Source organism: Zea mays, chromosome 6 (genome assembly GCF_902167145.1).
Source record: "Zea mays cultivar B73 chromosome 6, Zm-B73-REFERENCE-NAM-5.0, whole genome shotgun sequence".
NCBI classification, from domain to species: Eukaryota; Viridiplantae; Streptophyta; class Magnoliopsida; order Poales; family Poaceae; genus Zea; species Zea mays.
The window spans coordinates 140,643,944-140,667,396 of NC_050101.1; the positions used below are offsets into that span (position 1 = coordinate 140,643,944).

Consider the following 23,453-nt stretch of genomic DNA (forward strand, 5'->3'; position numbering starts at 1 on the left):
AGAAGACTCAGCCCACGACGGCTGGGGACGCAAGTAGGGAGAGCCGCCTTCAAAAGGAGGGTGACCCCCTTGGAAGGCGACCATGTCTTCGTGCTTCCTTATGCATCGTGTCTTTCCACCTTCCAAGCCCCTGGATGGGGGATACCCGCCGTCTTTCTGCCTTGTCGTCGGGGGAACGCAACTCCGCGGGAGTTGGTACCTTTCGGCCATCATTCGGCTTCAAGGATTTTCATCATGCAGCCCGGCTGCACCCCTCCACCGGCGGTCACCCAAGACGGTGACCTCCAGTTTGATGGTGGGGGAAAGCGAGCCGGGCTGCGGCCTCTGCCCCTCCCTCAGCCTCAAGGATTTTCATCACCAGGGCTGGGGAGGGGAGTGTGTCGAGTTGGGGCCGGCCCCTGCGTGGGTGGCGGCCCGCTCCTTCCCTCAGTGATCGGGGGGAAGGGCGGTTGTTGTCCGTGGCACCGGCAGCTGCCGCGTGCCTGGCTCTCGGACGCGAGTGGCTTCGGAGCCGCTCCCGGCGTCGGCGTCTGCCACGGCAGCTGGAAGAGGTTCTTCCGCCGACGAGATAGCCAGGGCCGCCCACGGACCGACCTCCAACTCTACGGCCTTCTGCCCGTCCTTGCCTCACGAGTTTGGGCATGGGCGGGGGCCTCCTGGCAGCAGCATCCGCCCTGAGGTCATCGCTGCCGCTGTTCGGCCCCCTGGAGCAGAAGTCGTCGTCGTCGCCGCTGCTGGAGCGGGCGACGGCGCGTCGTTCGTCGGTCTTCTGTTGCTCCATAGCCCCCCCATCGAGTGGGGTTGTTCGTACCTGCGGGGGTGGAACCGGAGTTCCGTTTGTAATGGCACTTTGAATGCCAGCGTTTTTGTTCATTGTGGCTGTCGAGGCCTGAACATGTATGTAATTTTGGCACGGAGTCGTGTTTTTTCCTCATTTTCGAGCACTAAGACTCGCCTGTTGGTTGTCTGAACTGCTTCACCAAGCGTGAGTCACCCCGTGCAAAGGTAACGAGTGAGGTATCCGTATCCCGGAGGCGTAGGAGTCCCTCGGCTCGGTCGGCCTTGTTGTCCGAGGCTTCTCTAGCTTAGTTAAAGGAACCCCTCGGCCGCTCTCCGATGAGCCGAGGCCAGGGGTAGCGGTGTCAGCATTAACAGAGGCAGAGTTGGCTCGAAAAGAAAACTTGGTTGGCCGGAGCCTGGCCGGGTCGTCCGTTAGCGGGACCGACGCCGGAATTGACCAGCCGAGGCCTCGGGTCGGGCTGACGTCCTTGGAGGACAGCTGGCCGAGGCCCCGGGGTGACCGGCCGAGCCGCCTGCTCGGGCTAGATTCCCGGAGAAGACCCTAGCAGCGATGGCCCGGGCGTGGCGATGACGTCGTCCTTCGGAGTGGAGATCTTCGGACTGCGTCGCCGTCCGAGGCTAGGTCGGACCTCGCCGAAAGTGTTGTCGATGCCGAGGGTGCTGCTGCTCCCTTCCAGCGTCAAGACCCGAGCCTGCAGGATCGGATTGTCTTGTAGCGCGTGTTTCCTGCGGCCGCCGAGGCCAAAACACACCCTCGCCGTGTTGTAAAGCTGCGTCTCTTTTCCTCTTGTTTCGAGTATCTAGACTTTTTTGTCGGTAACAGAAATGTTTGTGCGAGCGAGAGTTGCTTCTCGCGGAAGGTGATGAGTGAGGTATCCGTATCCCGGAGGCGTAGGAGTCCCTCGGCTCGATCGGCCTTGCCGCTTACGCGCACTCTTACCTGTCCATGGGGCTCTGTCACCGACGCAGTCGAGAAGGCTCGAAGGATCACTTCGGCAGAAAAGCTTCCGAACGTGAAGACTTGTTCGGTCCGCGGAATCACTTATCCGAACGTGAGTTACTTATCGCAGAAGGTGATGAGTGAGGTATCCGTATCCCGGAGGCGTAGGAGTCCCTCGGCTCGGTCAGCCTTGGCTGCTTACGTGTACTCCGTCGTTTTCAGGATCCACTTTCGAAGTAGTCAAAAAGCACGAAAGACATTCTGGCAGAAAAGATTTTTTTTTCGAGGAAAATTTCGACGCAGAGGGGGTCCCCCCCCTTTTAGCCCCCGAGGGAGGGTCGGGCTTTGCCGAGGCGAGGCCGACCCTTCCTTGATGACTAAACTTTGTGTGGGTGCGAGGTATATGAACAACTTGAAAACATCTTAAGGGTAGAAGCGACGTAGATGTTGGATGTTCCAACAGTTGCCGTAGACCTCGCCTTGACTGTTGGCCAGCTTGTACGTTCCGGGCTTTAGAACTTTGGCGATGACGAACGGCCCCTCCCAGGGGGGCGTGAGCTTGTGCCACCCTCGAGCGTCTTGTCGTAGCCGAAGCACCAGGTCGCCCACCTAGAGGTCTCAGGACCGGACCCCTCGGGCGTGGTAGCGTCGCAGGGACTGCTGGTACCGCGCCGAGTGTAGTAAGGCCTTGTCCCGAGCCTCCTCCAGTTGGTCCAGCGAGTCTTCTCGGCTAGCTTGGTTGCTTTGGTCGGTGTAGGCCCTCGTCCTCGGGGAGCCGTATTCCAGGTCTGTGGGCAAGACGGCTTCGACCTCGTAGACTAGGAAGAACGGCGTGAAGCCCGTGGCTCGCTCGGCGTTGTCCTCAGACTCCAGACCACCGAGGGGAGTTCCTTCATCCATCGCTTGCCGAACTTGTTGAGGTCATTGTAGATCCGAGGCTTGAGCCCTTGTAGAATCATGCCGTTGGCACGCTCTACTTGCCCATTTGACATGGGGTGAGCTACGGCGGCCCAGTCCACCCGGATGTGGTGATCCTCGCAGAAGTCTAGGAACTTTCTGCCGGTGAATTGGGTGCCGTTGTCGGTGATGATGGAGTTCGGGACTCCGAAACGATGGATGATGTTGGTGAAGAACGCCACCGCCTGCTCGGACCTGATGCTGTTCAGGGGTCGGACCTCGATCCACTTGGAGAATTTGTCGATGGCGACCAGCAGGTGCGTGTAGCCCCCAGGTGCCTTCTGCAAAGGGCCAACGAGATCCAGACCCCACACAGCAAAAGGCCAGGTGATGGGTATCGTCTGCAGAGCCTGAGCGGGCAGGTGGGTCTGCCTTGCGTAGAATTGACACCCTTCGCAGGTGCGGACAATTCTGGTAGCGTTGGCCACCGCCGTGGGCCAGTAGAAGCCTTGTCGGAAAGCATTCCCGACAAGGGCTCGAGGCGCTGCGTGATGGCCGCAAGCCCCCGAGTGTATCTCTCGCAGGAGTTCCTGACCTTCGGCGATGGAGATGCATCGCTGGAGGATGCCAGAGGGGCTGCGGTGGTAGAGCTCCTTCTCATCACCCAGCAAGACGAACGACTTGGCGCGCCGCGCCACCCGCCGAGCCTCGGCTCGGTCGAGGGGTAGCTCTCCTCGGTGGAGATATTGCAGGTACGGGGTCTGCCAGTTTTGATCAGGTGTGACCCCGCTTTGGTCCCCCTCGACGTGCAGCGTCTCGCCCTCGGGGGCCGAGGGTACCTCGGGCTTGGCCGAGGGTGCCTCAGGCTCGGGCGTGTCGTTGATCTTGACGGAGGGTTGATGCAGATCCCGGGAGAAGACGTCCGGGGGAACCGTTGTTTGCCCCGAGGCTATTTTAGCCAGCTCGTCCGCAGTCTCGTTGTAGCGCCGAGCGATGTGGTTGAGCTCGAGCCCGTAGAACTTGTCTTCCAGGCGCCGAACCTCATCGCAGTAGGCCTCCATCTTCGGGTCGCGGTAGTGGGAGTTCTTCATGACTTGGTCGATGACGAGCTACGAGTCACCGTGAGCGTCGAGGCGTCGGACCCCTAGCTCGATGGTGATCCGCAATCCGTTGACCAGAGCTTCGTACACAGCCACATTGTTGGATGCCGGGAAATGGAGGTGTAGCACATAGAGTATGTGCTTCCCGAGGGGCGAGATGAAGAGTAGGCCTGCGCCGGCTCCCGTCTTCATCAACGACCCATCGAAAAACATGGTCCAGAGCTCCGGTTGGATCGGAGCCGTCGGTAGCTAGGTGTCGACCCATTCGGCCACGAAGTCCGCCAAGACCTGGGACTTGATGGCCTTCCGAGGGCGAACGAGATTGTCTCGCCCATGATTTCCACCGCCCACTTTGCAATCCTACCCGAGGCCTCTCGGCACTGGATGATCTCCCCCAGGGGGAAGGATGACACCACAGTTACCGGATGAGACTCGAAGTAGTGTCGCAACTTCCGCCGTGTCAGGATCACCGCATACAGTAGCTTCTGAACTTGTGGGTAGCAGATCTTGGTTTCGGACAGTACCTCGCTGACAAAGTAAACTGGCCTCTGAACGGGCAATGCATGCCCCTCTTCTTGCCTCTTGACCGCAATCGCGGCGCTAACCACCTGAGTGGTCGCGGCGACGTAGACCAAGAGGGCTTCTCCGGCAGCTGGGGGCACCAGGATAGGCGCCTTTGTGAGGAGCGCCTTCAGGTTCCCGAGGGCTTCCTCGGCCTCAGGGGTCCAAGTGAAGCACTCGGCCTTCCTCAAGAGGCGGTACAGAGGTAGACCTCTTTCGCCGAGGCGTGAGATGAAGCGGCTCAGAGCCGCGAGACATCCCATGACCCTCTGTACGCCTTTCAAGTCCTTGATGGGCCCCATGCTGGTGATGGCTGCGATCTTCTCCGGGTTGGCTTCGATGCCCCGCTCGGAGACGATGAACCCCAAGAGCAAGCCTCGGGGCACCCCGAAGACACACTTCTCGGGATTGAGCTTGACGCCTTTCGCCTTGAGACATCGGAATGTCACTTCAAGGTCGGAAAGGAGGTCGGAGGCTTTCCTCGTCTTGACTACGATGTCATCGACGTAGGCCTCGACCGTGCGGCCAATGTGTTCGTCGAACACATGGTTCATGCACCGCTGGTACGTCGCACCCGCATTCCTCAAGCCGAACGGCATGGTGACATAGCAGTACATGCCGAAGGGTGTGATGAAAGAAGTCGCGAGCTGGTCGGACTCTTTCATCCTGATTTGATGATACCCTGAGTAGGCATCAAGGAAAGACAGGGTTTCGCACCCAGCAGTGGAATCCACGATTTGATCGATGTGAGGCAGAGGGTAGGGAACCTTCGGACATGCTTTGTTTAGACCAGTGTAGTCTACACACATCCGCCATTTCCCCCCTTTCTTTCTCACAAGCACAGGGTTGGCAAGCCATTCGGGATGGAATACCTCTTTGATGAACCCTGCCGCCATTAGCTTGTGGATATCCTCGCCTATGGCTCTGCGCTTCTCCTCGTCGAATCAGCGCAGAGGCTGCTTGACGGGTCGGGCTCCGGCTCAGATGTCCAGCGAGCGCTCGGCGACATCCCTCGGTATGCCGGGCATGTCCGAGGGACTCCACGCGAAGACGTCAGCGTTCGCGCAGAGAAAGTCGACGAGCACTGCTTCCTATTTGGGATCGAGCCCGGAGCCGATCCGGATCTGCTTGGAGGCGTCGCCGCTGGAGTCGAGGGGGACGGACTTAACCGTCTCTGCTGGCTCAAAGTTGCCGGCATGACGCTTCACGTCTGGCACCTCATTCGAGAGGCTCTCCAGGTCGGCGATGAGGGCCTCGGACTCGGCGAGGGCCTCGGCGTACTCCACGCACTCCACGTCGCATTCGAACGCGTGTTTGTACGTGGGGTCGACGGTGATGACCCCGTTGGGGCCCGACATCTTGAGCTTCAGGTAGGTGTAGTTGGGGACGGCCATGAACTTCGCGTAGCATGGTCTTCCCAGTACCGCGTGGTAGGTTCCTCGGAACCCGACCACCTCGAACGTCAGGGTCTCCCTTCGAAAGTTGGAGGGTGTTCCGAAGCAGACGGGAAGGTCGAGTTGTCCGAGGGGCTGGACGCGCTTTCCGGGAATGATCCCATGGAAGGGCGCAGCGCCTGCCCGGACGGAGGACAGATCGACACGCAGGAGCCCGAGGGTCTCGGCGTAGATGATGTTGAGGCTGCTGCCTCCGTCCATGAGGACTTTGGTGAGCCTGACGTCGCCGATGACGGGGTCGACGACGAGCGGGTATTTCCCCAGGCTCGGCACATGGTCGGGGTGGTCGGCTCGGTCGAAAGTGATGGGCTTGTCGGACCAGTCTAGATAGACTGGCGCCGCCACCTTCACCGAGCAGACCTCCCGGCGCTCTTGCTTGCGGTGCTGATCCGAGGCATTCGCCGCTTGCCCACCGTAGATCATGAAGCAGTCGCGGACCTCGGGGAACTCTCCTGCTTGGTGATCTTCCTTCTTATCGGCGTCGTGGGCCCTGCCACCCTCCGCGGGTGGCCCGGCCCTGTGGAAGTGGCGCCGAAGCATGACGCACTCCTCAAGGGTGTGCTTGACGGGCCCCTGGTGATAGGGGCACGGCTCCTTGAGCATCTTGTCGAAGAGGTTGGCACCTCCGGGGGGTTTCCGAGGGTTTTTGTACTCGGCGGCGGCGACAAGGTCCGCGTCGGCGGTGTCGCGTTTCGCTTGCGACTTCTTCTTGCCCTTCTTCTTGGCGCCGCGCTGAGTTGACGCCTCGGGGGCATCTTCCGATGGGCGGCCCTGGGGCTGCTTGTCCTTTCAGAAGATGGCCTCGACCGCCTCCTAGCCGTAGGCGAACTTGGTGGCAATGTCCATCAGCTCGCTCGCCCTGGTGGGGGGTCTTGCGACCCAGCTTGCTCACCAGGTCGCGGCAGGTGCTGCCAGCGAGGAACGCGCCGATGACATCCGAGTCGGTGATGTTGGGCAGCTCGGTGCGCTGCTTCGAGAATCGCCGGATGTAGTCCCGGAGGGACTCTCCCGGCTGCTATCGGCAGCTTCGGAGGTCCCAGGAATTCCCGGGGCGCACGTACGTGCCCTGGAAATTGCCGGCGAAAGCTTGGACTAGGTCGTCCCAGTTGGAGATCTGCCCCGGAGGCAGGTGCTCCAACCAGGCACGAGCGGTGTCGGAGAGGAACAGGGGGAGGTTGCGGATGATGAGGTTGTCATCGTCCGTTCCACCCAGTTGGCAGGCCAGACGGTAGTCCGCGAGCCATAGTTCCGGTCTCGTCTCCCTCGAGTACTTTGTGATAGTAGTCGGGGGTCAGAACCGGGTCGGGAACGGTGCCCGTCGGATGGCCCGGCTGAAGGCCTGCGGACCGGGTGGTTCGGGCGAGGGACTCCGATCCTCCCCGCTGTCGTAGTGTCCCCCACACCTGGGGTGGTAGCCTCGGCGCACCCTCTCATCGAGGTGGGCCCGACGGTCGCGGTGATGGTGCTCGTTGCCGAGGCGACCCGGGGCCGCAGGCGCGGTGTTGCGCGTGCGCCCGGTGTAGACCGAGGCTTCCCGCATGAATCGGGAAGTCGCGGCATGAGGTTCCGAGGGGTGCCCCTGCCTTCGGGAGGCAGAGCTCTCGGCCCGTCGCACCGCGGCGCCTTCCAGGAGATTCTTGAGCTCTCCCTGGATTCGCCGCCCCTCGGTGGTTGACGGCTCCGGCATCGCGCGGAGGAGCATTGCTGCTGCAGCCAGGTTCTGGCCGACCCCACTAGATGCGGGTGGTGGCCTGACCCTGACGTCGTCAGTGATGCGGTGCTGGAAGCCCTGGGGTAGATGACGTATTTCTCCGGCCGGAGGCTGGCCCGCCCATGGCTGCCCGACGTCTCGGCGGATCGGCTCAAGCGCTCCTGCTCCCTCGTCGAGCCTGGCCTGCACCCCGCGGATTTGCTCGAGCTGTGGGTCATGGCCCCCCGCCTGAACGGGGACCACAGCTAGCTCCCGTGGGATGTCAACGCGAGGCACCGGCCTAGGGAGATCACCGTCCTCCGGCATGCCGAGATGGTTGCCTTCGGAGGGACCCCCTAGATCGACGTGGAAGCATTCGCGACTTGGGCCGCAGTCCTCGTCGCCGAGGCTACGGCTACCGTCGGAACAGTCGGAGAGGCAGTAGTCACATGCGGTCATGAAGTCCCGCATGGCACTGGGGTTGCCAAGTCCAGAGAAATCCCAACAGAAGTTGGGCTCGTCGTCTTCCTAGGACCCGGAGGGCCCATAGGTCGAGACATCCGTCAGCCGGTCCCAAGGTGACCACATACGAAACCCCAGAGGGTTTGGACTCGCCTATTGGAGCGAGAAAGAAGAGCCCTGCTGCTCCTGTCGTCGACGTTCCTGCTCCTCATGCAGGCGGTGGTGTAGCCTCTCCAAATGGCTGGACTGTCCGGCCACGGGACGGCGAAGTGGACGCTCAGCAAGGCGGGAGGGTAAGAAGGGGATGACAGACTTTCGTGCAGTGTGTCTAAGACGAGCCATCTACAAAAGACACCGCAAGCAAAAGAGTGAGAACAGAATTAATATGACAGCAAATAATGAACCATAAGTAAATGAAGGATTAGAATAAAACACAATTTTCAGCAAGGTATAACATATAGTAGAACATAGGTTTGGTCGGTATGACCAACTTTTGAAGGGATATCAAAGTCAAGGCAGGGACTGAGGTCTATAGTCCTTAGAACTACCATTCTACTCTAGGTTAGCGGTCCTACAGTCAGCACGGCTTTGATACCACCTATGTCACACCCGGTTTTAGAAGGCAAACCGAATGCGAACTATGTACGTGCCAGGATCAGCAATTCACGTACAAAGCAGTTACATAACATGGACATCATCACACAGTGCTCAAATAGTATTAAAAAGGGAAATAATAGTCGATTACATCATATGTCTGAGACATCCACATAGTCTTTACAATAAATCAAAGTGCGAAAAACGAAACGTAGATAACCGCGGCCTTCACAGGCAGCCGACTGGGGGTTGCCGCTAACCCACTCCTAGAACTCGTCGTAGTCTTGGAACTCCTGGAAGTTTCCTTCCACAGCTTCATCTTCGCCTGAGCAGTGGTTGCAATGCTGACAACCTGGGGATGGGGGGGGTTTGGTGTGTAGAGCAAGGGTGAGTACACATCAACATACTCAGCAAGTATCCTGTTTGGCTGTAGTGGACTAGCTTTATGTGGGGATAAGTCAAGCAGTTGCTTTTAGTTGGTCAGATTATTATTCACTAATAGAAAGCCAGGTTTTAGCATTAACCCAAGTTATTAGCCAGATGTACCCTTTCCAAACGGAAAGAATACCACTTACCAGCACCATAGTCATAACCAAAACCATCAGTCTCATTGTCACCTGTAGACCAAAATGTCTATGATCAAGTACCACTAATCACTGGAGCTCCCTTGGCCGCTCATAACCGCGAGCACGGCTGATATATCAGTTTTCAAACACTCTGCAGAGGTTGTGCACTTTACCCACAAGCTGTGATTCCCTTTCTGCCCGGAGAGAGCTACTCCCCATTGACCACTACCTAGGTGGCCTAGCAGGGCATCACTATGTAGCCTTTACAAAGATTCCCCAGGGATGTAGCCGCCCGTTAGGTTTCCTAAATGCGCCGCACTCCTCCCCAAGGGGCGAACCCAAGCTTGGCAGAGCGAGCCGCATACACCGAGCCCCATTGACGGCACGACGGCTAAGCGAACTACACCCCGGATCCTCTAATTATTCAGCTAAGGGCACCCCATTCCACCCTCATGGTTGCACTGTTTTCCCGGGCGGTCATCCATAGAACAGGTCCTTACGGAGAGGCACTCGAGAAACCGCTCGAGCCCCCTTAAAGGCCACAAGTACAACATCATAATAAGAGGAGGGAAAACAGCGTATCATAGATAATCTCATCATGTTCATTGATTAGAGTTTGAGCAATAGCATAAAGCTAAACAATAATAATCCAACCCAGATAGGTAAACAAGGATATGGATAACAAAGCTAGTAAATCCTTAGGCATAAATGTGTAATACGGGAGGTGAATTAAAGAATGAATAGGACAGAGATAGGTCAAGGGACACTTGCCTCCACCAACCGACTACTGCTCAGGGGCTTCTCCTGCGAGTTCCTCGGGCTCTTCAACCGGATCGTTCTCTATGCAATTGCAAGCATACATACATCCATCCATTCAAATTAGGAAACAAACAGTACACCATACAGGAGAACAAATAAAGTAAATATGCATAGAATATCACATACGATAATGAATTCACCATGGTTAGAAAGAGGCGGGGATACGTCTCACGAGAGTTAAAGCTTATGCTCGAGACGCACTACGGGTAAACGAATAACTAAACGTTACGTGCTCTAGTTCCAATTGGTTCTAACAAAAGAATTAGCTACATGCACTAATGTAAACGTGACCACTTTTAGTAGATTAACATTGAATGAGATAGACGATTAGCTATACAAATTAACTAACGTAACCAATTTCCAAATTGAGACTCCTATCTTATTAATAAAAACACGTGATTAGCGCGCATAGGACACGGGGGGGGGGGGGGTAGACGGGGGCACGACGGGTCGTGCCAAGGCACACGCACTACACGAGCACGCGCGCGAGGCCGCACGCACACACCACGAACTAGCCGTGCGCACGTCGGGGCTGTGCGCTAGCCGAGCTCAAGGCCGCGCGCCATGGGCACGCTGGGCCGAACTCGAGGCCACGCCGGGGCCGTCATGACGCGAGCAAGGCACGGCGGGACGAGCGGGCAAGCACGCCGGGGCAAGCGAGCACGGGCGAGCGAGGACGTGGTCGGCGAGAACACGGCCGGGCGCGGGGGCGGCCGAGCCGGGGAACGGGGCGGGCGGCCGAGGCACGGGGCGGGCGGCCGAGCCGGGGCGGGGCGGGGCGGGGCGGGCTCGCCGGAGCGAGGCGGCGCGGGGGCGGGCTTGCCGGAGGGGGCGGGCGCGGGCTCGCCGGGGGCGAGGCGGGGCGGTGTGGGGCGGGGCTCGCCGGAGGGAGGCGGCGTGGGGGCGGGCCGGGGGCGGCCGAGCTGGGGCGGCTGGGGCGCGGGCTCGCCGGAGGGCGGCGCGCGGGGGCCGGGCGGGGTCGGGGCGGGGCGGCCTTGCCGTGGCGAGGGGCGGGGCTCGCCGGAAGGGGTGAGGCGGGGCCGGCGCGGGCGCGGCGAGGCCGAGGCGGGCTCGCCGGGGGACAGCCGAGCCGGGCGCGGGGAGGGGCGGGGCGCCGGGGCCGAGGCGGGGCGGCGTCGAGCGAGCACGGCCGGGCGCGGCAAGGCGGGGCCGGCGCGGGCGGGCTCGCCGGAGTGGCCGAGCCGGGCGGCCGAGCTCGCCGGGGCCGGGCGAGCGCGCCCATGGCGCGAGGGAGGGCACCGACGAGAGGGGGAAGGAGGAGGGAGGGGAGGGAGAAGGGGGAGGAGCCTCACCGGGGGCGGGGGAGGGCGCGGCGGCGGCGCTAGGGCGGCAACGGCGCTAGGGCGGCGGCGGCTAGGGTTAGGGGAGAGGGAGTTAGGGGAGGGGGAGGGGTATGACAGGCGGGGCTCGCGGGGAGGGAATTTTGGAAAAAGGAAAAAGAAAAAAGGGGGGGAGGGGGCGGCTGGGCCGGCTGGGCCCAAAGGGGGGGCGCGGCTGGGCCGGCTGGGCGGCCCACGGCGGGGCGAGGAGGGGGGCGGCTGGGCCGCCGCGGGGCCCACACTGGGAGGGGGGAAAGGGGGGCGGCTGGGCCAAAAAAGAGAAGAGGGGGGGAGAGAAAAAGAAAAGGCTTTTCTTTTTCTAATTTCCATATTTTCTTATATGCCTAATTCTTCAATTCACTCAACCACAAACAAAAGAGTGCATAATCCGGCATGATGCAACAACCAAAAATAGTTCTAGGTTTTGCTTACACAAGATGTCGAGCTAATTCTCGCTATAACTTTTGGAAAAGATCAAGGCTTAGCGAGAAGAAAAGGGAAAAGGAAAGGATAACGCCTGAATTTGGTGTGAGAAAAGAAGAAAAAAAAATCTACCCCCAAATTCAGGGCGTTACACCAATCGTTTCTCCCTCCATGTTTTCTTAGGGATAACCATTGGCCTATCCTCGTTAAACCACCTGTCACGCTCCTCCTCTTTCATCTTTTCTGTCATTTCCATAGTCCTAAACCGCTAGACACGACGCTTTTGTGTATGGCTTAACCCAGGTGGACACCATCTCGGTACTGGTTTTGTATCAGGCGCAACTGAACCATGATTTTTTCTGCCCCTCACATCCAGTACACCACCAGCTGAAGCTCGACTAACAGGACCTGCATTCTGGGCGACACCAATCAACACATTTTTTCTCCTGCATAAATCCATTCTCTAACCGACACTCTTGTTGTTCGCTTATTACTGCAACCTGGTTGCTCGGCCCACGTGTGATGCTCTCCTCTACAGTGGCCATCCATCACAACACCGGGACCGACTACACGCTGATTCGCAATCATTTCGGTCCTATGTTTCCTATCCCAGCTAGCAGAATTACTCATTTGCCGTGTAGCCACTACATCAAGCTTCATACGCTTGCTTCTCATCCCTTGACCTCCACCACTTTGCGGCCTACTCTCCTGTAATCTGTTTGTCCCAGCAGCAGCTATGTGTCCCTGTCCTATGTTTGGCTTGGTTGCCACTTCTTCGCCGTTCTTTGTGTAATTCTTTGTGACAGCCACCTGACCATTTTGCTTCGCCATCTCTGCCTGGAGACTTTCTGCAGCATTTAATATGTCGCACTCCACTGTTCCCACTATGATTTTTGAGCCGCTTTTGCCCAGCGGCTCATTTTGCCCACCAACACCCATACACAGCTCTTTGGCATCCGCTGGGTTGTGAGGAGACCATTTCTTTTGCATCTGCGAGCGCAACTCCTCGGGACCTTTTGATATGGCAACAGCCCTGAGCCGACTCCCCATACTCCTCCCTAGCCTGCTCCACACTCCATGCTTTCACTCTGTCTCCAAATATAGTCGCTTCGGGAATTCACGTTGTGAGAACAAATCTCGGTTTTCTGCATGAGCACAGTTTCCTCAACTTCTCCAATTCAGCAACCCCCCCTCTGTCCAAATAGGCCGCCTCCTGCCCCTTCTGGAGATCTGGGTCTCTTGAAACCTCTAAAATGTTGGAACTCATTTCTTTTCCACTGTGAAGTATATTTGTTGAGCAAAAATTTAGAAGTTGGTTTAAAGACAGACTGAACCCTTTTTCTCTCGTTTACTTTCCACACACCAACTTCCGGACTCTTTGGTATTATCATCTTGAGTTTGAGATCATCAGAGATAACCACATTCTTGCCTTTATTAGTTTCGGCCTGATCTGTCCGAACTAACACTCTTTTGCTCTCGAAACCAATTACATTGATAGGGAATGGATCTTTATCAAGCTTCATTTTGTTAGCTTCTCCAAATGTCAATCGTCCATCAGTCAGGGCCGATTGTATCTGACGGCAAAAATAATTACACTCGTTAGTAGAATGAGAAAATGAATTATGCCATTTACAATAATCTTTCTTAGCCAATTGCTCAGGGGGTGGAATAACATGCCCCTCCCTTAATCTAATGATGTTATTCTGTAATAAGATGTCAAACAATTTATCACACTTGGACACATCAAATGTATATTTCATCTCCTCCCTTTTCCCTGGACTTGGCTTTAAAAAAGCACACGCCATAGGCCTACCCCTTTGGCACATCTACCCATTCAGCCACGCATACATCCGTCTCCTCATCACTATCAGTATTGGGCTCCAACATGTTAACCCCCCGTTTCTCCTTTTCCCTACTATTCGTGTCTCTAAATCGGCTATACTGATGTTTATCCCTAACACGATTTTCATGGGTGATAGCGCGCTGCATAACTTGGTTTATATCGTTAAAGTCTTGCCCCTCTAACTTCTCCTTCAGATAAGACGACAACCCTGCAAAAGCTAAATCGGCCAAGTCCCTTTCCCCTAGAGTTAAGTTATAACATTTATTCCTAGTTTCCCTAAATCTTTTAATGTACTTAGAAACAGTCTCATTATATTTCTGTCTGACTGTAGTAAGATGTGATAACCCAAGCTCAGTCTCACCACAATAAAAGTAGTCATGAAATTTTTTCTCCAAACATGCCCAAGTACTAATTGAATTTGGTGCTAAAGATGTAAACCAATTGAAGGCAGTGTTGGACAATGATAGAGGAAACAATTTAACTTTGTGGGCATCAGTTATACCTATATCATTTACTTGTGCCAAGTACTGTCCTACATGTTCATAGGTGGTTTTCGAATATTCTCCCGAAAATTTCACAAAATCTGGAATTCTAAAACCTCGAGGATATGGCACTGTATCAAAAAAATCAGGGTAAGGCTTCTTATAGGATCTAGTATGCCCTTTAGGCTCAAAACCAAATTCCCTAAGAGTCCTTGCTACCTGCTCCCTAACATTTTCAAATGCTTCACCATCATAAGTCATAGGTGTCACAAAAGGGGCTGAACACAATGCTCCATGCGCCCCTGCCACATGCCTGTTTGGGGCAGATCCTTGCGGCACTCCGTTTCATATGGGATGGATAGATGGTCCATAAGCCACACTTTGGTAATATGGCTGCTACAGATTATAATTTGCTACTGCACTCCCACTCGTATCCTTAGTCGATGCATCTATGGTGTTGGGTGCAGCTGCTATTCCGAGGCTAGGTGTGACTGGCGAATACTCTACACGTTTACCATGACTCTCTTCTTGTATCTGTTGAACTATAGATCGAATCTGTCTAGGCATGTTGTTGCTTATATCTTGCTTAAATTAAGATCTAAACGCATCAAAAGAATTACGCACTCCCTCAGAAATCATACGCGTAATTTCTGTGACATCAGCCCCATACTTGCTAGCTACAGAAGTATCAATCATATGAGCTAGCTCTTCGCAAGTGATAGATGAACTTACCTTCTTGCCGAACGTGCTTGCCCCAACGGTCTGTTTGATCACACCATTGTTGGTTTTTCGGAAGAAAGCCAACCTCTCGTTCCGTTTCTCTTCCATCTCTCGTGCGATTTCATCTTCAATCTCCTTCCTGTCTGCCTCTGTAAGATCTTCCATCGTGCCTTTGATCATGTTCAAGGGATGAACTTCAGATTTGTCTGGTGCCGTCTTCTTCGTTGTCTTGTCCTCCATAGCCACGACTATGATTGGCGATGAGGATGCCAATCACCAGTAGTTTGCCGCCGTGAAACGATTAGAAATCGCTCCCTAGCGGGGTCGCCAAATCTGTTGTTTTCAATTAATTTGCCAGCGATGATGTTGATTGGATGGCTCTCACTTTCGTAGAGATCACTCGGATGTTTTTCTCGGCAAAACACCAAAGAAAAACAAAAAAATGGTAGATGACAGATGAAACAAACGATAACAAGGATTTTCCCTTTTTTCTCTGGCCTTCCTGTAGCGTACAATATGTTTATATATGCCTGCTCTAACTGAAGATAAAAACCAATCTAATCTAAACAATAGGAACTATTTTAGCCTAAATAATAGGAATAGACTTAGTCTAAACAATAGGAAAAATCTTCAACAGACCTAATCTCTATGGCTTGTGGTGATGATCTAATGCACATTTTGCTTGCAGACTCCTAATTGCTCGTGCTTCATTATACTCCTATTAATGACTCGTTTCTTTTTTTCTAGCAGATAGGCCGTGTATCCTCTTCAGTCCTGCACCAATAGATTTACAAAATTCACGTTCAACACCCCCGTCCTCGCTACGTCGTTGGGCCAGCATCTAATAGATTAGTAATTTGCTCGCGCTCTGCGCGAGTCTGTGACCGGTACATTTGTGTTACACAGTTAGCTTGATGCGTTTACACAGTAAAGAAGTGTTGTTGTAGATATATAGAAACATCATATACGGATATTAGTATATATGGGATTATATAAGTAGTAGTGACAGAATTATCTAAATATGCAATTATTTGCAGTAGTAGAACCTTACAGTTTACAAATGTAGTATCATGAGTAGCATAGATATTATCTCACAATGGTCCTCGTTTCAGCTAGCTGAATCAATAGAATTTTGTTTTTAGTTGCTACAAAATATTTAGCATTGAAAGAAAGTATGCAGTGAATATATGCAACCACGTACATGAGAGCGGATTAGTAGGAATATACAAATTTCTTGAAGCAACCAAATACTGGTCGTAAGCAAACAATAAACAGAGGGGGAGTAGGGGTGCAGGGTTATTACGATAATTGACCAAATTGGAGGTACGTTTATCCAGCGTGATGACCTGTATGCGGAATCAATTAAATGTGTTGATTATACTCAACCTGCACGTGAATACGAAGGCATAATATCTTTCAAAAGCATTGTGAATTATGGCATAGTGCTTCTGAGAGTATAGTAGCTTTGAACTTTGATGGTAAGACTTCAAGGCGAATTCTTAACAGTTTCAATCTGATGAGGCATACTCCAAAGCCTGTTTTATGACAGACCTAGTGCCACTGTGCTAGTTAGTACGGTAGGTGTAAGTATAATAAATGGTATCTTTTTCATGTAGGCAGATAATATGAGTATGTACAGAAGAGCGATGCATTTAAACTATAGGAGATTGATCCAATATTTTTTAAGCAGCAAATGTCATTTACCTGGTTTGTTCAAAGTATTTATGTGTAGGCAACTGGACTATATCTGAATATCTCCTTTTCCAGCGCCATGACCTTGCCTGCAGAATCAATTACAGAACAGGTTACTAAGTGCATACATATATCTGTAAACAAAATTTGGGGAAAATCTATAAAGTGACCATATGCACAACACACCATGCATGTGCAACCGGTTGTGATATACACATTTGTGATACGCTGGTGTATATATTCTATAGGGATTTTTTTGTGTGTGCTTTGCTTTTATGTTGCAGTTTAAAAAAAATCCTGAACATACTATGTGATAGACAATCATCAATTATCATGGTTAGATACTATATACTAAACCAAATTGCAGTAAAAATTAGTAAAATTTCTAAAAAATAAATAAGACAAGTGGTCAAAGTTAGACGTCATATATTTGTAAATGTAGGGAGCTGTATTTGTAACAAAGGGAAGACTTTAAATTAGATCAGGCCTTATATGAACAGAGTTGAAAGTGAAATGAGGACGACGATCGAATATACATACATTGATAAAGATAAATGATACTTTTCCTCCATGCAGACTTAGTCCGACTTCAAATCGCTTGCCTCAACACTGCTCTGTAGATCCATCCTTTTTAGGGCCGAGGGAGCAGTTTGGAGTATGCATAATTGTTATGCGGTATATGTATATATAATCCACATGTATTTTTTTGTGCATCGGTTATACGTTCTCAGCATAAGAAAAACTAAATTATGTGGCAGTCAGGCAGTAGATGTGATCTTGTGGTTGAGCACGTTGTGAGACTGCATTTGTGACGAAACGGGACCCTTTAAATTAGAAGATTAGATAAGGCCTAATATGGAGAGGAGGAATTGTTGGGATCAACCTAATATGCTCAGTATTAAGTGTGTTGAGTACGAATAAGAAAGAGGGGAAGAATGTCTAGCCTGGTTCCAAGTCTGAGCACGTATTGGGCAGAACCGCAGAAGAGATGAATGATGAAGACGACGAGGCATGCTCGCACACATAAATTTGGTTACAGACTTGTGATTCCTACCGGCAAATGAGATGACCGCGCGAGGCACGCGAGGAGGCTGCGCCTGTGAAGGCGGTGGAGGCGCGCGACGATGGCGTTGCAGGTGTCGAGGAGCGCGACACCGGCGTCGAGGTGGATGGCGACGGCATAGCCCTCGCTGGAGCCGGCGAGTGCCCCTGCCCCTCAGCGAGCGTGAGTGCAAGGAGGTCGTCTACCCATGCGGGCGGAGCGAGCGAGGATGCCGACAGGGGCAGTAGGCCCTGGGGGCCGGGGGGCACGGACAGCGCCATGGACTGCGACATCGTCCGGTGTGCTGAGGAGAAGAGAGAGGATGCAGATGCCGCTGGCATGTAATTTCTATAGAATATTCGCGTGTTTGGATAGACGTCGGGCCGATGGACGCTACACGACGGGCTAGGATCCGGTCGGTGGCCGTTCAATTGTGATCTGATGGCTGAAAAATAAGAGGAAGACGTGGATACTCTAAAAGCTCAGATTTGCTCCCGCTATTAATATATATATATATACACATAGAATAGAATAGATAGATGGCGAACTAGATTGCAGCAGTCAAGAGAATAATTGATGCCGTAAAATTCAAGAAGGGAAAGTGGCAAGGAGGCGAGCTCGTCGCGAAAGTAAAACTGGTTTTTCATCGTCTATATATCCCATCATGAATTAATATAGTAGCCGAGTTGATCAATAATCAACTAACTACTAACTGGAAATGAACATCAAACATTGCACCAATAACAAAAAGCATTTTAGATGACAAATTTGGATACCTGTCCACTTCTTGTGTTCCTATATTTCCCTCGTGGTCGTGCTCGTGGGCACTCCAATTAATAATTAATGAAGGCTAAGACATTATATTCAACCCTGGTCTCATTCATAGAGATATCATGTGTGTATCAGCGAACGTACGTGATCTCTCTCTCTCTGATGTGTTGTTATTATAGTAAAACACAAAGGCAAAGTCAGTGTCTTCTCGGTGGGCGTGCGAAGGCAGATAGTAGCCTTGCATTATTAGGGCATGTACAACCTAGACACTGTTGCACGGTACTACAAGTATAAGACACAACTAAAACACAACATAATACAGTGGGCATAGGGCATGTCTAAAACATGTGTCTTACCATATTCACTGTAACAATCAGAGCATTCAAGAAATTAAAGTGACCAATCAGCTAGTTTTTTATCTCGAACATAGAGCTAAGATATTGTGTCTTTATTAAGATACATGTCTTAGTTTTTTTATACTTACCCCCTAAATACACTCGAAGACACAAATCAAGACACCAATTGTATATACCGTTGGACTTTTTGTTGTTGTTGTTGTTGCATGTCACGGATAATGGGTACGGGTACACGGCGGCCTCGCACGTCCATTCGTCCGTCCAATCGCGCACGTCCAAACCTGCCCTCAACGTCAGTCACCAACTCACCATACACCACGTGGTCCGCGTGCTGGGCTAATGACATGTGGGCCCTCAATACTACCGCGACAAACACGCACGCTCTATTAATAAAGCTCACCCGACCACGCCTGTGAATGGCAAAACAGTGCACTGACTGAGTGAGTGTCATCCAGTGCAAGCTCCCAGTCCCAGTCCCAGTCCCAGTCCCAGGGTAGTAGAGGACTAGAGGCAGGCTAGAGCAAAGCACGCGGATTGCGTGGCTAGCGCAACAATGGCGATGGCCACGGCCAAGCTCGTCCTTCTCATGGTCCTCGTGGCCGGCAGCTCCAGCGGCGGCAGCGCGTGGGGGCCGCTGATGAGCCGCCTCCGGATGCCGACGGCGCGGTCGCCCGTCGAGGTGGCGAAGGAGCGCCTCCAGGAGGACTACGTCGTATCGGCGGCTGCGCCGCTGATCCACGCGCTGCGGCCGCTGCTGGGCTCCGCGGGGGACCTGGGCCGGCGCGCCGGCGTGCCGTGCGACAGCTGGCGCCTGGCCGTGGAGACGTACAACAAGCGCGATTGGACGACGGTGCCGGCCAGCTGCGAGCGCTACGTCGGCCACTACATGCTCGGCGGCCACTACCGCCGGGACTCCCGCGTCGTCATCGACGAGGCCATCGCCTACGCCGAGGGCCTCAAGCTGGGCGGCAACGGCAAGGAGGTCTGGGTCTTCGATATCGACGAGACGTCCCTCTCCAATCTCCCCTACTATGCCACCCACGGCTTCGGGTACGTACGTACCTTCTTTAATATATAATCAATTAACGGCACGTCCCAAGTGATATGGAAATAAGCTATAAGAATGAACGAACTAGACTGATCTAATGCCACAATATATATAGTTTTCCTATAGCACAACAGTACGCAACGGAGCTCACTGAAACGGTTTTCTTTAGCGCTACCTACTTTTATTCGCTGACAACATTCCAACAACGTGACTTCAAAATTTAAATACTACATAATTTTAAGTGTTTAGAGCACTAAAAATAAATTGCGTTCCAACAATTAAACCCTAAACCATGTATTTTAGTAAGTAAACTACAGTATTAATAAATAAAATGTTGAGAATGATTTAGAAAAGAATGATAGGGCACTAGCTAGCTTGGGGTGTAGTATATTTGGATCAATTCATTGCAATGCCCTATATATGTTTTTGATAAAAAGTTATAAAATATAGCACTACAACTGTTTTCTATGAATTGATAACCCTATATTTTAAGATAGGGCCCTGATTTAAGATATTGTAAGAGATGCTCTGACGATCTAAAAAAAAGTAGACGGTATTGTGCAGTAATGTTTTTTGGGGTTTAACAAACAACAGTGTCTAGTGGAAAAGAAATATTTTTTTTTGTTGGGTTCTCTATACAAACTGACCGTTCGTAGATATGCTCCAACTTTTACTACTGTTTGAACTAAACAGCTGGTAGTCCAAGAATAATATATAATTTTACCGACGATGGGTTATATCTGCCGCAAGCAAATACATATAGTAGGCATGCATGTTTTTTAGGACATATTCAATATCCGTGTGCTATGATGACACAATCATATTTTTGATATTTATAAATAAAAAAATAAATTTAATACTAAAGTGAACATATGGTCCACATATTAGATATTAAACTGACAAGAACAAATATTACACTTTATCTTAATCAAAAGACAGAGAAAGATATTAGTTAAAAATGAGTCCGGACCCTTTTTTTATAGCTAGTTTTATCGCTCGTCCTCTTTTACTTATCCAAGTGGTACTATGTGGAAGAACTATGTTGCGTGTGGCTTTGAGTCGTGTTAGACTTGAGTGATTTCTTATGGCCCATCTGTGATGTAACAACCAATTAGGCCCATTATTAAACGAGAAGCGATGGAGAGACATAGACCTACACATTTCGCACATGACGCACGACACACGAAACTGCTTTTTTAAAGTAGTAGAGATATATGAAGAAATCCGCTAATAAAAGTCCAATTTAAAATGAGATCTATACAAAATCAAACATATTGTTATTTGGCGACCAACATTATTTTTGAACCTACTTGCTTTTCAACACTAGCTCCTCGATCTGTCTGTTTTATAGTGTAAGCAGTTTAAAATTTTATACAAATCAACAAACGATGCCATCTTTATAGTGCGTCTTTGTGGTATTATATATAATAGCCTAATTATCGTTGCTAACGCTACGGTCTCGGGGAGGAAGAGGAGGGACCGACGACGAGAGCGGCTGGAGTGAGAGGGAGGTGGTGGCTAGGTCCCGCAGGGGCAGTGGCAGCACGAGTGAGGGGGATGGAGAGGAGGAGGCGGCGGCGGTGCGAGGGAGAGAGAGGGGGAGGGGCCGGTGCGAGGGAGGGGCTGGTGGCTACGGCGCGAGTGGGGGGGGGGGGGAGGGAGTGGGTGTCGAGGTCACTGAGGTAGGGGGAGGGGCGCGAGAGTGATGAGGGTGAAAGGATAATTCAAATAATACTTGCTTATAGACCGTGCTATCGATACGATCCAGGGGAGGTGAGGGGTTGATAGCTGCGGTGGCGGCATGAGGGGAGGGATTAACGGCAACAGCGTCGTAAGTAAGGCGGGGGGGGGACACTGGGAGGGGGAGGCTGGGGGTGGCGGGGTTACGATGGAGGAGAGGGATGATCCAGCGATACAAACTGTTGGTTTGGATGGTGTGTGTGAATATGAGTGCAATTTGTTTGGTGAATTTAGTTGAGGTTATGAGTGTGGGGTGATTTGGTTGGGTGGGTGTTGCGAAATTTTAAACTGGTGGATTATATATAAGAGTCAATTGGAAACATGTCACTCAAAAAAAATTTAAAAAAAATTTGAAAACTATTTTGTTTTCATGCCATTTCATGGCGTCAAAATGAACTAGCCGTCCAATTTTGTAAAAAGTTGAGTGGTATCTATACAATTAATTCATTATATAATGGTATAGATTGACCATTGCATTTATGTGAGGGGGGAGAGTGAGAGGCGATCTAAACTGTTGGTTTTAAGTGTATTATCTGTAGGTGTAATTTGTTTGGTGGATCTAGTTATGATTATAGTTGTGGTGGTGATTTAATCTGATTAACTATTCAGTGCTGTATATATATAGAGAGAGTTGTCCTTTCTCTGTGTCCTCTAGTCTCTACCTCAAAGGAAGGGACACAGATGGTGCTGGACAATGCATGCCATGCCGAAAAAAAAAACAATTTCAGACAGAGACGTGGATGAGATTATGCCAGATCAGAGTAGGACCACGCGCAGGGACAGGGTACAGTAGGCATTTTACTGGTCCGCTTGGCCAACGCTTGTTGGCTACAGAAATCTTATCACTTTCTCGAAGCCGACAGCGTCATATCCGAAAGGTTGACTACTGCCCATCCACGCGCGTGCTCCCTTTTATTTGGAAATCGGAGGCTCTGTTTAAGACCGCTTTTTTTAGTGGTGGCGGTATATCTCATCCAAGCAAATAATCCCACCACACCGTCTGGATTGCCCACGACAGCATTTGGCGTTCTTCCACTCCAGCTCAAACACCACAATGTGCCGTCGGATTACATGCTCCCAAACAGGGCCTAAAATCGTTTCCGACAAAGATTTTGATTATAATGGCATAATGGAAGTGCAAATAGCAGTTTACGCTTTCTGTGTATAAGGCAAATGAAGTAAAGTTCGTCTAACGAGTGGTCCAAAGAAAATACTTGAGCTCTTAGCTAACTAATTGTCCCTTTGTTTCGTTGTTATCGCCTAGCACTAAGCTATACAACGCGACGAGCTTCAACGAGTACGTGCTGGAGGGGAGCGCGCCGGTGCTCCCGGAGACGCAGCGGCTGTTCAAGAAGCTCGTCTCGCTGGGCATCAAGCCGGTGTTCCTGACGGGCCGCACCGAGGACCAGAGGGCCATCACCGTCACCAACCTCCGCCGCCAGGGGTACTCCGGCTGGATGACGCTGCTGCTCAAGCCCGTCGGCCTCAAGGCCACCGCCATCGCCTACAAGTCCGGCGAGCGCCAGAAGCTCCAGGACGCCGGGTACGTCATCGTCGGCAACATCGGCGACCAGTGGAGCGACATCCTCGGCGCGCCGGAGGGCGCGCGCACCTTCAAGCTGCCTGACCCCCTCTACTACATTGGCTAAGCAGCGATGCCAACGGCGCGGCGCGGCTCTCCATCAGCCCATCCATCAACCCGTCACCCGGCTCCAGTGCCTGTGCTCAACTACTCTTTGTTTGTTACCCCTCACTTCTTATCATCATTAATTCCTAAGGTTAATTCCCTGAGCTGAGTGGAAATAAGGCCGACTCGGTGGAGAGCTGTCGACTTCTCAATAAATAATTGCTCATGAAAACCACGATGGTTTATGTTATTCAAAGTCTTATATATATATAATGGATTAGTACCGGGAAGCTCCAGCCACGTATACCTGCGCGCGTCCGACAGTAAGCGAATTCGGGTTTGAGCAGATTTCAACGTAAAACGTGAAACAAACAACATAAATGTGTACAAATGTTACCGTAAATTGTAGATCTGTTTCGTAACGGCGAATGAGGTCCGAAATTACGGCATGAAAATCGCGCACGGGTTCTAGGTCGAGCAGATTT

General features: G+C 52.1%; 1 protein-coding gene and 1 non-coding gene across 2 annotated transcripts; one reads left to right on the top strand and one right to left on the bottom strand.

The window, feature by feature from the left end:
* Positions 1 to 18,974: 18,974 nt before the first annotated feature.
* LOC100284565 (uncharacterized) lies at positions 18,975 to 23,200 on the top strand. The gene is made up of 2 exons (NM_001370657.1): positions 18,975 to 19,603; positions 22,606 to 23,200. The coding sequence occupies exons 1-2, from the start codon at positions 19,107 to 19,109 to the stop codon at positions 22,988 to 22,990; spliced, it is 882 nt and encodes a 293-aa protein (NP_001357586.1). The 5' UTR covers positions 18,975 to 19,106; the 3' UTR covers positions 22,991 to 23,200.
* On the bottom strand, positions 20,363 to 20,550 carry LOC111589696 (U2 spliceosomal RNA). The gene has a single exon (XR_004850939.1). It is a non-coding gene; the product is annotated as a U2 spliceosomal RNA (small nuclear RNA).
* Positions 23,201 to 23,453: the final 253 nt, after the last annotated feature.

Excerpts from the sequence above, each read along its gene's own strand:
- LOC100284565 (NM_001370657.1), top strand. The coding sequence starts at position 19,107 with ATGGCGATGGCCACGGCCAAGCTCGTCCTTCTCATGGTCCTCGTGGCC. Across the intron at positions 19,604-22,605 it reads TATGCCACCCACGGCTTCGG|CACTAAGCTATACAACGCGA; the intron begins GTACGTACGTAC and ends GTTATCGCCTAG.